The following is a 14,265-nucleotide window of genomic DNA, read 5'->3' on the forward strand; positions in this document are numbered from 1 at the left end:
TTAATTTAACTTCTACTGAGCATTTAGAAGAAACTTTGGGAAGACCAACGTCGTAGATACAAATCCAAATCTGTGGAAATCTTAATATACGTTTAAATCAGGACATTTGAGTGCAAATCTCCATCCCAACATTAATTACATGTAAAATGATGAAATATTAAGTCTGTACCAAATATTGCAGCTCTCATCTGGGCTTTTAGAAAAGAGAACTTGAAATATTTGACTGACTATATATATGTCTGGATTTATGTAAACAGTGTCAAAGAATTCAAGCGTTTTTTCCTCTCGAAAGTAGACGATATAAAAATCAAAAGGAATTCAAGTCTTTTTTTCCTTCACTCTCTTGTCTTCCTTTTCTTGCTTTTCTCTCTATCAATTTTTTTTTTGATCGCTTGGATAGATTTTAAGGCCTTTTGGAGTTGTGAAATCAAAGCGCATATGGTTGTGTTGGTGCAAAGTCTTAACACGGTTTTCATAAATTCAGTCATACATATCACTGTTAAATAAAACTTATCTCTGTAGGAGTTTCATTTACGTGCGAACCAATACATAAGTCCACAGCAATTATCTAGCTTTCAGGAAGGCTCTTAGGAAAAAAAAAAACATACTGGACTAGCTTTAAGTCATTATTCAAAGCGGAAATCTGTAGGAGTCAAATTAAGGCATTAGCATGGAAGCCTGGAACTTTTACCGAAATTGAAATGATGTGAGAACATTATTTTGTTCTCCATTTGACTCGGCATTTCCAAGGAAGTGGTGAAATACAAAATGTACCAAACGAGAATACAGATAGCAAAAGTAAGGCGGTTGTTTGAAAAAATAACATCTCCGAAAATCATAAGTTTACGAAAACAAGGAAGTAGTTACGTCAAACTGTGCTAAAAACAAATATGAAGTCAGGAAAGAACCATTAGTTAAAAATCAATACTAATTAACTTCAGCCAATTCGACGTTTCTTTTCAGTTCAACCCCCACGATACCACCTTATTAATATATCCATATATATTGCTCATATTGATTAACATATTGAACTTTTCTCTGCTTCTGTAGATAGCGATCACCGAGGAATCCACTCCACTGTTTCATCATTGGTTGACCAACATAACATCGGTATACCAGAATTATATTACAGGTGAGAATTAAAGGATTGATATTTTATCCTGAAACTGTTCTTTTAAGCCTATGGCTCTTTGATTTTACATATTTATATCCAACAATTTCAGTTTAAGTGTATCCAGTGTTAAACGAACTACTTGAATGAACTTATATTTCTTTATATGCCTCAGCGTTTTCTGTGGTCAAGTAACTTAAATTTGCAGTCTATTCCAAAGACAAAAACGGTTTTTTATTGCAGCAGATCTTTCTCGGTTATTGCACCAAGGCTATGGAACGACTTACTAAATGACATTAAACAGTGTTCTTCTGTGGACTGTTTTAAATCACGATTAAAAACTTTTCTTTTTTAGAGACCGTTTTAGATTAGGGTTTTTATGTACAAGGCTGTAAGAGGCATTGGGAGACCTCAAAGTGATGTATAATGCGTTTTTAAGGACCCAGAAACTGCAAGGGACCGCATACGATAAACGCTGCCAACGTTGGATCTACAAGAGATCTGATCAGCCAAAAAAATGCATGAAGACAAACAGCAGATTGCAAGGCTAATACTACGTGAAAAATGTCTCGAGACACCAACATGACAAGAATCGATAAAGTGGGATCGCAACAGTGGACAGCTGTTTCGCCCTTCTTGGGGCCCGTCAGCACTGTGCAGCGAAGATATGAAACGCCAGCCCAACAGCCAACGCACATAAATTGCAAAATGACCCGTTCACTATATCAAGTTCCGTACTTTGAACACACTTGCGCCCCGAAACACGCGTTGCCACACCACGTGTTTCGGGGCGCAAGGAGACAAAGTATGAAGATTGGTGTCTCGAAAAAAGCATTTCACAACAATAGTTTATGCAAAATTTGGGGGGCAAACAGAGGGAATTATGGGCAATTGGAAAATAGAGAATGAGCGCGTGCACGAGCGCGCGCTAGTGACACTATAAATTATGCGCAGTAAGGATGCGCAATGCAAATGTGAGGAGGGGCCAGCAAAACACAAGTTAAAGTTTCTCTTACCTAATAATCAGGTATCACTGAATTATTGGACCTCTTTTATTTGAAAAACAATTTTAACTTTTCCAAGAAACCTGGAGTAATTCCCTTAGCTTCTTTCATTTCATACAGTAATTTTTGCTGCTTTTACAAGGAGGGGAGTGGGTTTTGTATTTGAAACTATTTCGAGGAGAAGCACTTAATGGGGGGTGCTTGGTAAACGAGGAAATAAGATATTGAATGGATGTCTAAGTAAAACTGGAAAAGAGGATATTTGTCCGCGAACAGCAGTTTATTTTTGTTTTTAACTCCGGTTGTTATGATTATCAGGATACCAAAACCCACGAGTAAAGATTGTTATGTAATCAAGCAAGGCACGTGCCGACACGGTTAATGTGGTGGTAATAGGCGATTTGCATGATGGCGTCATTTGACTACAACTACCAGAATCCTTCATCTTTTCTGTTTCTTATGTTAATAAGGGCAATTGTTATTTAAACTCCACTGGGAATTCAAAATTTAAATAACAAAGAAACAACGAAAGGAATTCTGGTAGTTGTAGTCAAATGACGACAACGTGCAAATCTGTTATAACAGTTTATTGAAACCCTTACTTATTTTCTCGCTCAAACTCAAGACCTAAATGCAACTGACGCCATTCACTGTAGATTTTCAATGAACAACAGGTGTTGTTTTCACGCACCACCTCCTCCCTTATCCAGGCCGCGGTGTTTTACGGCAGTTTTTGTGCGTCTACCTTTACAACACTTACGTAATTTTCTAACCAGAGTGAAAGTGAAAACTAGAAAGTTTTCAGTTCATTGTGACCTTACTGTTAACATTTTTACGTTATAACCCTTGAGTTATACAGCGGCAACTGCCGCATTTGCTGTTCTTTAAAATATCATGCACGAGTGACAGTATTTCATCATATTTCCAAACGCCGAGCAGAGGGTGTAGTAGCGGAGTATTTTTGACAAACTTCGAAGGGTTGGAAATGTGGTAAAACACTGTCTGGAGCAACTGAAACTAAGGCGTAAGAATCTATGCTAACTAAAATCAGTTATCCAAACATGTTCACCGCCGCGGTTATCATTTCCTTTCTTTAAACTTGATGAGTTATAAATGAGTCTGAGAAGTCTCGTGGTAACATTGCTGACGGTATTCATTTCGCATAAGATTTCTGCCAGGGGCGTAGCGAGGTTTTGAATAGTTGTAGGCCTGTTTCTAACGCGCTTGAGAGTCGTTATTACGCCGAAAGGCGTGTATCGAGCGCCGAAGGTGCGAGCTTCTATGGGGGTCCGGTTGCATGCTCCGCCGGGAATTTTTTTTACCGAAACCACTAAAACGCTATTTCATGCATTACTCAGATTCGAAAAGTGTTTGTAAAGTCAAGATATATACTCTGAATTTTACCATAATTTTTGAACCAGGGAACCAGAATTTTCATAATCCAGTATATGGTCATTTTGTTTGTCGTGAAGTGCAAATTGACCGTTTATTTGCCATGAATGAATAAGATCTGAACTCCCCTTTACCACGCACACAAATTTGAGATAGAGAAAAACAATTCCTAGAAGGGTTGCAACCACCCAACCCTACTCCTGGATCCGCCTCTGGTCACTTTTAGATATATTAATAGAACCACTGATGCCACTAATCATAATGCATTTGCCGCAGAGCGGCTCGGCTCACGCCGTTTTGCTCAGGTGGGATCGGGAGTCCCCCCCCGAATGAAAACTTCACTTTTCAGGAGATGCAGCAGACATGATTGTGAGCGTATTCGTGATGCAAAGTAAAGTAACGTTAACGTTCCGGAAGATAGAATTAAAGAGCATTTCATAAAAACGATTTTCAAAGCAAAATCGTAGTGTTAGTGGTAGGCGAACGGTTAAAAGAGTCATTGCATTGCATTTATACATCTAGTATTAATCGAAATAAACCACTGGAGCGGTTTGATAAATGTCATCCTTCTCTGGTTTCGTTTGGCGTAATCGTCAACAACTGCATTATAGTTTAAAGGTATGTCTGTGAATAAAGAGCAGCAACAGGGCATTTAGACGTTCTTCTCCCATGGTGCTGCGATAAACATTCTTCACAAACCGCAGTGAAGAGTTGCTACGTTCAACAGTTGCACTTGTGACCGGGGTGATTAACAGGAGGCGCAGAATTGTGAGGAAATTGGGGTAGAGGCTTGAGCTGCAGGCTTTCAATGTCTCTTGCAGTGTCGTGAATTTTACGGTAGCGTTGTTCCTAAAAATATAAGCAAGAATTAATACATATTTCAAGACAAGGTATAATCGGTTTTTTCAGCTTATCTCAGTTTCACTATAAACTTGGTAACCCATGTATAGTATTAACGCAGAATAACATACCAGAAGCACTTCCACAGCTCCAGACCTGCGACGTACTGCTTGGGGACGGCAGATCAGGGGAATAATGCTGAATAAGTTTCTCTTGAGAAGACCCGTTAAGCTGCTGTAAGTTGGCAGGTATCAGTAGCAGTCCAAGCAATGCCGCTTCTGACCGTCCATCAAAGCGGGTATTTATTTGCTCCAACAAGTTGTCGCCCGTCGAAAGTAGGCGGCTGGTGTCCTGGCATTGGTGTTGTTTCTTAATGTCTGCCTACCAAAAGTTCGAGGGATGCTTACCTTGACGTTTGCCTTCTTAGCCATCTTCTTGATCTTTTCATACACAGAACTTGCAAATGTTGTTTTAGCATTCTTGCGCATACCTTTCAGCTGTTCCTTCGCAACGTTAACATGCTTGTTTCCTCAGTAACATTCAGTGTGGAACCCTGTAACGAACGGCTGAGTCCTACGGGGAAACTTTCTAGAAGGGAAACGTTACTTACCATAAAAACACCGAATGATAATCAAGCTTGCTCTTTAAAACTCGCTTTCACCTGGCACAAGTAGAAACAACTGATCCATTTTTGAAATATCATCAGCAAACTGTTATTGCTGTAATGATTCTAATCGTTTCTGTCAGAATTTTCTATCGAGAAATTAACTCAGGATTATAAACCAATTTACGCAAAACCTTTTGCGACAGATCATTACATTGAGTGCTTTAATATAAGCTAAAGTTTAATATTTTTACTTCATTTTCCTTTCTGCTGGGGCGGATGATCACCAAACAAAGTCTCCAAGGCAGGGCTCGAACGTTGCCCGCTAACAGACAGATACAGATCTAAAAAAAGAAAAAACCAGTACGTTTAACTTAGGTCAAATAAGTAACGTACTCACCTGGTTCACCATGAAAGGTAAACAGTGTCTTCTTTGCTTTCCTCGAAAACTTCAGAAAAATATTTCACTCTTCAGCAGTGCAGCAAGGGACACGGCGTGACAATATTCGTGTCCAGTGTTCCTCGTCATTTCAAACCGAAAGAAACGCCTGTTACATTTGGCGTTAACAATTAGCGCGAATTTTAATTTTTGGGTTACGTTTGTTTGAATATTTGATAATATATTATAATTGTTAACGCAAAAGCTCGGAAATTGAATAAAATTGGAACCTGATTGTATAATTATAACAACACTCAAAGGACGGTTAGAAGGGTTGGAGTCGTACAAAAACGTTTTGAAAAAAAAAAAAAAAAAGGGGGGGGGGGCGGCCCCCTCGGCCCCTCCCCTAAATCCGCCTATGATAGTACATTGTTCGTCTGTAGCATTCACTGACTGAATCAGACGGAACATTTCCTCGATGCGATTGCCAGCCAGCAAGTCTGGGTTTGGTACGATAATATACGGGGCGGATAGGCTAAAAAATTTGTAGGCCCGGGCCCAAGGGCCTATAGACTCGCTACGCCCCTGCCTGCAATCACGTGAACTACAATTTGTTTTGCTCTCTCATTGTAACATTATTTGTAACTTTCATTGCTTTTATGGCTTCTTATATAATAACGGTGACTGGTGATTTGAACAAAATTCATTGATGACAGTTTTCTTTTACAGGCCAGCTCAAAGAAACTGCCAAATACCCAGAGATACTATGCTGCATCAGATGTACATGTACCGTGTAAGGAGAAAGGAGAATCGTTACATCCTCGCATGTAATTAAGTGAAAAGTTCCTGGTAACTCTTCATAAGAATAACACACCATGGCAGCCAACGATGGAGTTCTATCAATACCACTTGTTGTATTTGGAGTAACCTACTACTCCCTGATGTTTATTTTGTCAACACTGGGCAACTCTTTCGTTCTTTTTATCTGCTACAAAACAATAAAAAGACGACCGTCCTCGCTAAAATGGTTTATCGCCAACTTAGCCGTAGCTGACCTTACATTTGCGTTATTGTCTACATTTGACTTGATAAGTTACGTATGGACTTGGGTTGGCGGTCAGCTCTCCTGTAAGCTGCAAAGTTTTTCCATCGAGACCTGCTACACGGTTTCAATGACGACCCTTGTTCTCATAAGCTTTGAACGTCTCAAGGCTGTGGTTGAACCTTTCAGTGTTAGACTGAGCACTCGGGAAACTGTGTACAAGAAGGTGATCTCCTCATGGGTACTGAGTGTCGTTGCTGCCTCGCCTTTACTTTATGCCTACCAATCCCACGCGGATAACAGCGGTGCAGTGATTTGCACCAACAACACACTCGGAGATTTAGGAAGACAGATTTATTATGGTATTCATGCTGTCTGTTTCTTCGTCGTTCCTCTAATTTATATGATTTATGCCCAGAGCGCCATTTTTCTAACTTTACGGTCAAACGTTTTTCTAACGCAAAATACCTTCTCAACATCGCATACTAAACGGCATCTCAAGGCCGCCAAGCCTCTAGTGGCCCTCACTATAGCGTTTGCAATATGTTGGTCACCATTTACAATTGTTCGAGCGCTGATTTACTTCCACCTCACTGATGAAGGGTATGTCTGGAGGGCGTCTCAATTGTTAATTCTCTCGAACACGGTCTTAGACCCGATACTGTATGGAATTTACGGAGGAAAGCTAAAACCTTTTCTTAAACGTTTGCTCCCCGAGAGGCCTCAGACTAAGACACGAGTCGCGAGAGTTACACCGCAGAAAAACGACGAGACTAATAAAAACAGCCAGGGGTACCACGTGACATGAACACGTGATATGAAAAGTCAGTTGACCACATCCGAATTGCCTGTGGCCTTTATGGTAAAACAAGTCCATTGATATGAAAACGTGCCCAAAATCAGATTGAAGTGAAAAGTTTTGCACAAGGACTCGTTTTGAAACAGAGAGGCACAAGATAACTCGGAAATGGCGTATTCGTTTGCCAGTAAAATTTGAACCACATTCCCTAAAATTGCATTGTGTTGTAGAATTTTTTTTCCTAGAGGAATACACTTAAGGTGATTACTCAGTAGTGCATTGCGCATCCCTACTGCCCACGGTTTTCATGTCATTAGCGCGCGTACATGAGCGCATGCGCCTACAGGACATAGGAGATTTCCCTCAAACTAAGCTCGACAGCAAAATAAATGCTTCTTTTCTCTTAAACAAGCACGGTGACCCCCACTTTTTAATGCATGAATTTAAATTACACAAGGTTATCTACAATATATCTCAATTTGAAGAAAAGTTTAAAATTCTGCTTAGAAACATTTTGATTTTAATACCTTAAAGAACAAGTATTTAGGTAGTGCTGGGTATGTGTGCCCGCAGAGAATTCTTAAGTTTGTAGTATAATCCTAACTCCTGTTTAACTAACGTGGTTTGACATGTAAGTTCAGGGTCTATTTTGTTTAACTTCTCCAATAAATTAATCCAATAAGTGTTTTTTTCTTTAGAATTTCTGGTGCCCCTTTCTGATAACTAACGTTAAGTAATGACGACCTCGTTGGTCACAAAGTTGTTACAAAGGCCACCCAAGTTGTGCAAAAACGAGCACGGTGACACTATTTTTTACTACATTTTTCTGATATACATAACATGATTACCAACTGGATGAAATACGCCTTCTTTTTAACCGCAGTGGAATCACCTTAACATGAAGAGAGGTCGGTTGAATTGCCATTGACAGTGGGTAAACTTAGCCTAGCAATTGTAGTAATTCTCTTTTTGTTATACAACAAAGCGATATGTGTGATTGGATGTTCAGATTATATACACTAAGAAAATAAAATAATAATAACTGCATTAGAACAAAGTAAATTATGCGCGGTTCAGAAAAATTCTCGCTTCAAATGGTTTATTACTATTTTGCATTGTTAAATTTGATCACTTTAGCAACACCCTCAAAAGACATAAAGAAACACTTACATTTTGGAATTAGGTGATAAAGAACCGTAACATGTTCACTTTAACAAATTAACCTCTCCATCATTGAATTAACAAAATTAGTGTAAAAAAAACAAAACAACAACAAAAAAAACAACAACAACCACAACAACAACAGCAAAACAACAAACAATAAACAACAAAAATCTAAAAGAAAACAAATTACATGCATGTGACATGGAAAATCCCTGGGAGATGATCCAACAATTGACGGAAAATTTTTCCTCTTAAAAGGTGAAGATGAACAGTCAAATATTCGTCAGGCAATATATAACTGTATCTTGCATGATTTATTCAACAATATACAGTCAACTCTCGTTATAGTGGACGCGCTCGGGGACGTCGTTATGTTCAGTGTCCTTAACAGCGAGGGTCCGTAATAGCGGTGTTTGAGATAAAAAGTACCCTTAACATGCAATAAATAACTTTGACAATGTCTATGAAGTTATCTTAAATCTTTAAGGTGTTAAATGTGTCACTTACGCGAATAAGCAATGCGGTTCTTCAATTTTCGCGCTGAACAACAAAACATAACGGAGTGAACTGAAACTGTAAGTATTAAACAATTCATCAAAAACAATGTCCGCTACCACATTTAGAAATGGTCTTCTCATAACTGCATGTCCGCTGAAATAAAAAAAAAATTGGCAACAAATTATTTTTTACATACTTATGTTATACGAGAAGTACCTGGTGTACGCTTTATCGAGAGTCAAAGCAATAAAATTGTCATTTTGGTACCAAGAAAGTGTCAGTATTTCCGTAACAGCGAGAGTCCGTAATAGAAAGAGTCATTTACAGTTAAACTTTTATAGCTTTCGCCGGGGATCTGGATATTGTCCGGAATAACGAGAGTCCGTAATAGCGGGGTGTCCGCAAGGCGAGAGTTGACTGTACCAGGAAATGAATGGTTTGCGTTGGTTGGTTTCGAGTCGTTGTTGTTCGATTGTTGATTTGTTGCCCTAGTTTTTCGTTTTTCTTTTTTTCCGGAAGAAAAGCAGCCAAAGTTTAAGTGAATTCACGTGGATACATAACTCGACTGAAAAGAGTCACCGAAAAAGACCAGGGGAGGGGAGGGTAATAAAATAAGTAGGAGAGCGACAGGTGGTCAACAAAGACAAAAATAGAGCAAAGCGAACAACAAACGAATCCACGTGGTTTGTTTTGTTAACACTTGTCCACTGGGGAGCAATTTATCCGGTGAATTGCGTCAGCCAACCTTCGAACAACTGGGGCCAGACCTACTGTAAAAACGTATTTGAAAAAAACTTATTATAAATTGGATTTGAAAGAATCTAACGAACCGGAGCATACCAACTTGCGATCGAAGAAACGAATTAAGAACAAGAAACCAAAATAACGAGTCAACCGACAAAACAGAAACAAACCCGGGGGGTACTCCCAGAAAAGTTGGGTGGGGGTGTGGGGCACGCTTCCCAAAACCCTTACCCTATTTATTACCAAAATCTGCGATATTCCCTACCCTATTTATGACCTGACCATGAAATCAAAACCCTGTTTCAGACCTGCGTTATAATATGTTCCCTAGTTCAGACCAATGTTAAATTACCGTAAACATAATTTGTGAAGGGCTTTTGTTAGTTTTCTTTTCGATAATGACGAAAAAGTGGCTTGTTCTTAAAAACACACCCATATCAAGGCTAGAGTGCAAAAGCCATACCCTATTTATGACCAAAATGGCCAAAATAGGCTAAAATCGATACCCTATTTCTGACAAAAACGGCTGAAAAACCATACCCTTTGGGGCCGCACATACCTATATAGCTCATATAAGGGAGTACCACCCTCCCCGGGAAACGAACCAAAGAGTGAAGAAGTGTAGGAAAAAGGAAGACAAGTTTCCACTCATAAACATAAACATAAACATAAACATAAACATAAACATAAACATAAACATAAACATAAACGTAAACGTAAACGTAAACGTAAACGTAAACGTAAACGTAAACGTAAACGTCTCTGACTTGAAGACGATGCTTATAGTTCAACAATATGTATGTACTAACACAACACTGGATCGTGAAAGGAAAATTCACAAACTGTCATTTTTTACAACGTACACGTATGTCCTGATGTAGGCTGCAATAAAGAGCCACGAAAGCACGATCAACTCATTTTTCTGCTGTCAAGAGAAAACAATCAGGCTGTTCAGGAGTCACGTCAAGAGAAAATCGATAATTAATGTTTACAGTTTCATTAATATCACTCCATTTGGCCGAACAAAAGTCATATATTTTGAACAGCTTCAAATTAATTTTTAATTGAGTAAACCTGATGATGCCATCTAAAAAAGAAAATAATTAAACACGTTTTAATAAAGATATTTATCTACGTTGAAAAATTTAATCTTCCGATTGTCAATTGGGCAAAACAAACCATCATACGTGCACAGAATACCTAATGAACACGCAATCGAAATCTCAAATGACTTTTAAACTGAGCTTCAATCAAGATAAATGATCTCGGTAAACTGACTATAAGATGCAAATAATGCGCCTGTCTTCATTAAAGGTGCTCTTTATTTACTCTCTTCTTTACGCAACCAAAACTTTAAACCATCTTGAAATTAAGCTAGAAGAAAATTGACAGCAATACCTGGAGTATTAGTGGAAACAATTTATTTTTTGATTTTACCACGAATCAAAAATTTGGAACCCGTGTTTCCTTTTTTTAACAATGGCAGGTCACACACTCTTTAATTCTAACTCTCTCAGCAATGAAGCCACATAAACAAACTAAAAAAACAGCTGTACGCCTGAAAAACAGAGGGAAAAAAAAACAAAGGGAAACAAAGATACCAAACACTCTCTGTTGAACCTAAATTTACATGTGGAATGGTTTCTTTGAAAATCAAGAACCAATAAAATAACAAGCAAATTGGATGAAGTTTTAGTTTATTTTTTGTTTTGTTTGATAATTTAACCGGTCTACCGTATAAGTTGCCTGTAACTGACCTGCTATAACATGTATGTAAATGAACGTCTTTCTAGATGAAAAAATGTTTGGTTCGCAATTATCACGCAATTTTGCACAACATACGTTCTTTTGCTATAGAATGAGGTTGAACACAGTTGTATTCGTTAAAATACGTATTGTCGATGGTTTGATAATCTGATATCTCGTTCCGTGTAGCTAAAATCTGTGATTCTGAATTCAGGTTTCGAATTTCGCAAGTGTCACAACCGAGTAAGACATCATTCTTTAGAAACGAAAAAGTTATGAATATTTAAGTAGGTGGTTGAAGGCAAAGTTTGACGACGCTCAAAAAATTATTGCCACTGAGACAAGTTTTGATCAAAACTAGGTAAGGGCTTTCACTTCTTTGAGAGAATCCATCAAGTAATCTACTAAAGTTGTAATTAAGAACTTAGATGACAAGCGTTATACTGGTCGAATTCGAAGTATAAATTAATACATCTAGTCCACCGCGAAAAACATGCCAACAACAGATGGAAGCAGAGCTTAATGCTGCACTTGATGCGCTGATGTCTTATTTAAATGTTTGCTTTCGCCAGAAATAACCTTTGAAGAAGCTGACTGAGAAAACAGAAACTGACGTGCCTTGGTTAGACACTGATTAGTGCATACAGGTGTTCCAGGAAAAGAAAGGAAAGTTATCGTCGACAAGGCTTGGAGACTCACGTTAAACTGAGGGAGCGAGTGAGTTATGGCAACAAGCGATGGATTTCCAAGAGCGATAGTCGTCTCATTCGTCTTCTTTTACTTTCTGGTGTTCATATTGTCAAGAGTTGGAAACTGTTTGGTTTTGTCGATCTGCTACAGAGCAATAAAGAGAAAAGCCTCTTCACTGAAATGGTTCATCGCCAACTTGGCCATCGCTGACCTCACATTCACGTTTCTGTCCATATTAGACTTCATAACTTTCATATGGACTTGGCTTGGCGGTCAGGTCACTTGCAAGCTACAAAGTTTTGTAATCGAAGCTTGCTACACTGCCTCAATAACGACTCTGGTTGTTATCAGCTTTGAAAGACTCAAGGCTGTGGTTGAACCATTCAGTACAAGAACCAGCGCTCCAGAAGGCGTCTATCGAAAGCTGGCGGGCTTGTGGTTTGTTAGCCTTGTTGTAGCTTCGCCCTTGCTTTATGCCTATCAAGCACATGAGGATAGCGCAGGTGGGGTGTCCTGCACAAACATTGGATTCACAGATTTAGGACGACAGATCTATTACAGCATCCATTCCATTTGCTTCTTCCTGATTCCTCTTATCTATATGATTTATGCCCAGAGGTCCATCTTTGTAACGTTACGCTCTAGCGTTTTTCCGGCGCAAAACATTTTTTCAGCTGCGTGCTCTAAATTACGGCATCGAAAGGCAGCCAAACCTCTAGTAGCCTTAACGGTAGCATTTGTAGGATGTTGGTCACCATTTGTAATTACGCGAATGTTGATGTACTTTCAACTCGCAGATGGTGGGTACATCTGGAGAGCATCCCAACTTTTAATTTTTGTGAACACGGCGTTAGATCCAATACTGTACGGAATCTACGGAGAAAACTTGAAGTCGTCTCTTAAACGTTTCTTTAGATGCACGGTTTCTCAGACTTCTGCAACAGTGGGGACTCTCACAGAAGAAAGAATTACGAGACGAATTGGAAAAAATACATGCAGCTCTACAACGCTAAGAGTTAACAACGATGCTGGCTTACATCTCAGTGATGTTTAAACATAATTTAGCGACCTCACTACGTGTTAGGAATTTCTGATAAGAAGAGTTTATATCCGAAAACAAAGCTCTTCTCAAGCTGACAACCGTAAATACAAAGACATTCTTGCCGCAATCAATAGGTATTACTGTTGTGAAAACAATTTCCGATAGAACACTGATTGTTTAGAACAATAATCAAAGGAGACCTATGGCCAAACTCGTGGATTAGGTAATCTAGAGATGAAACATATTGGTGAACTTGCAATTACTGGTGTATTATTAAATGCTGTTAAAACAAGCCGGGTTTGTACCATGCAAGGTCGCACTTAACTCACAAAGTGCAGGTTTTTTTCGTTAGCTTTTTTTTTGCACACATATCACAAAGACATACGTCCAGAATAGCTAGGGGGGCAAAATTGCAGCATAACATGGAGTGGTAAAGGCTAAAGGTTCTTGGGTCACAGAGGACACTCCTGTCCAACAAATCATAGAGTACTCTCCCCACTCCCCCCCTTCCCTCACACCCAGATCTTGACGTTGATCTGCCCGCTGGAAAAATTTGCATGTATTCAAGTCGTACGAGCTCACAAACGTTTTTCATTGCATTTCATTCAAGGTTATAGGTAAGGTTTCTTATGAGACGGCACTTCTTTTCCAATGTGGAACCACTTGTCTCTATATATATTGCACGTAAAATACATCAAAATAAGTAGACTCTTTTGCAAGAATTTTCAGTGTTGATCCGACAAATCTGTCGACCATAAATATGTGTTCCCACAGTAACAATAACAGATTTACTGAAGCGTCAATGTATTTAGTGTTAACTAATAATTGGGGACAAGCTCACAGGGGGTTTCTTTCCCTTTGTTATCTTTTCAAACAGGAAGCAAAAGTGTAAACAAAAGACAGGGTAAAAATCATTTAAGCTTATCAAAATCAAGTATTTGGGAGTTTCTTTCCAAGTTTATGTGCATTTCACATCCCACTTAGAGTTCAGATCAATGTACTAAAACAAACAAGACAAGTATAGAGACCACAACTATAATCTAAACTTAACTCGATGCTGGTTTAACATGGACATCTCAGCATGAAAAACTTAAGTGTTTTTAAAAACTGTAAAGCGGTGAACGAAGGTCCTGCTTGATTGAACGTTGGATCTCACAGCAGATCTAATCAGCCAAACTTGAAAAGTAAAACGATAATACGTCACTACTGC

The 14,265-nt window shown here is 38.8% G+C and overlaps 2 protein-coding genes across 2 annotated transcripts; both read left to right on the forward strand.

Annotated features, from left to right (window-relative positions):
• The first annotated feature begins 1,058 nt into the window (after positions 1-1,058).
• LOC110050367 (QRFP-like peptide receptor) lies at positions 1,059-8,418 on the forward strand. The gene is made up of 2 exons (XM_020756288.2): positions 1,059-1,132; positions 6,060-8,418. The coding sequence occupies exon 2, from the start codon at positions 6,206-6,208 to the stop codon at positions 7,178-7,180; it is 975 nt and encodes a 324-aa protein (XP_020611947.1). The 5' UTR covers positions 1,059-1,132; positions 6,060-6,205; the 3' UTR covers positions 7,181-8,418.
• A 2,929-nt stretch (positions 8,419-11,347) lies between these two features.
• LOC149118230 (galanin receptor 2a-like) lies at positions 11,348-14,051 on the forward strand. Its single transcript, XM_089292260.1, has 2 exons — positions 11,348-11,684; positions 11,896-14,051. The coding sequence occupies exon 2, from the start codon at positions 12,048-12,050 to the stop codon at positions 13,065-13,067; it is 1,020 nt and encodes a 339-aa protein (XP_089148386.1). The 5' UTR covers positions 11,348-11,684; positions 11,896-12,047; the 3' UTR covers positions 13,068-14,051.
• The last annotated feature ends 214 nt before the right edge of the window (positions 14,052-14,265 follow it).

Source organism: Orbicella faveolata, unplaced genomic scaffold, assembly GCF_042242905.1.
Source record: "Orbicella faveolata isolate gen_17 unplaced genomic scaffold, um_ofav_v1 contig_1, whole genome shotgun sequence".
NCBI lineage: Eukaryota > Metazoa > Cnidaria > Anthozoa > Scleractinia > Merulinidae > Orbicella > Orbicella faveolata.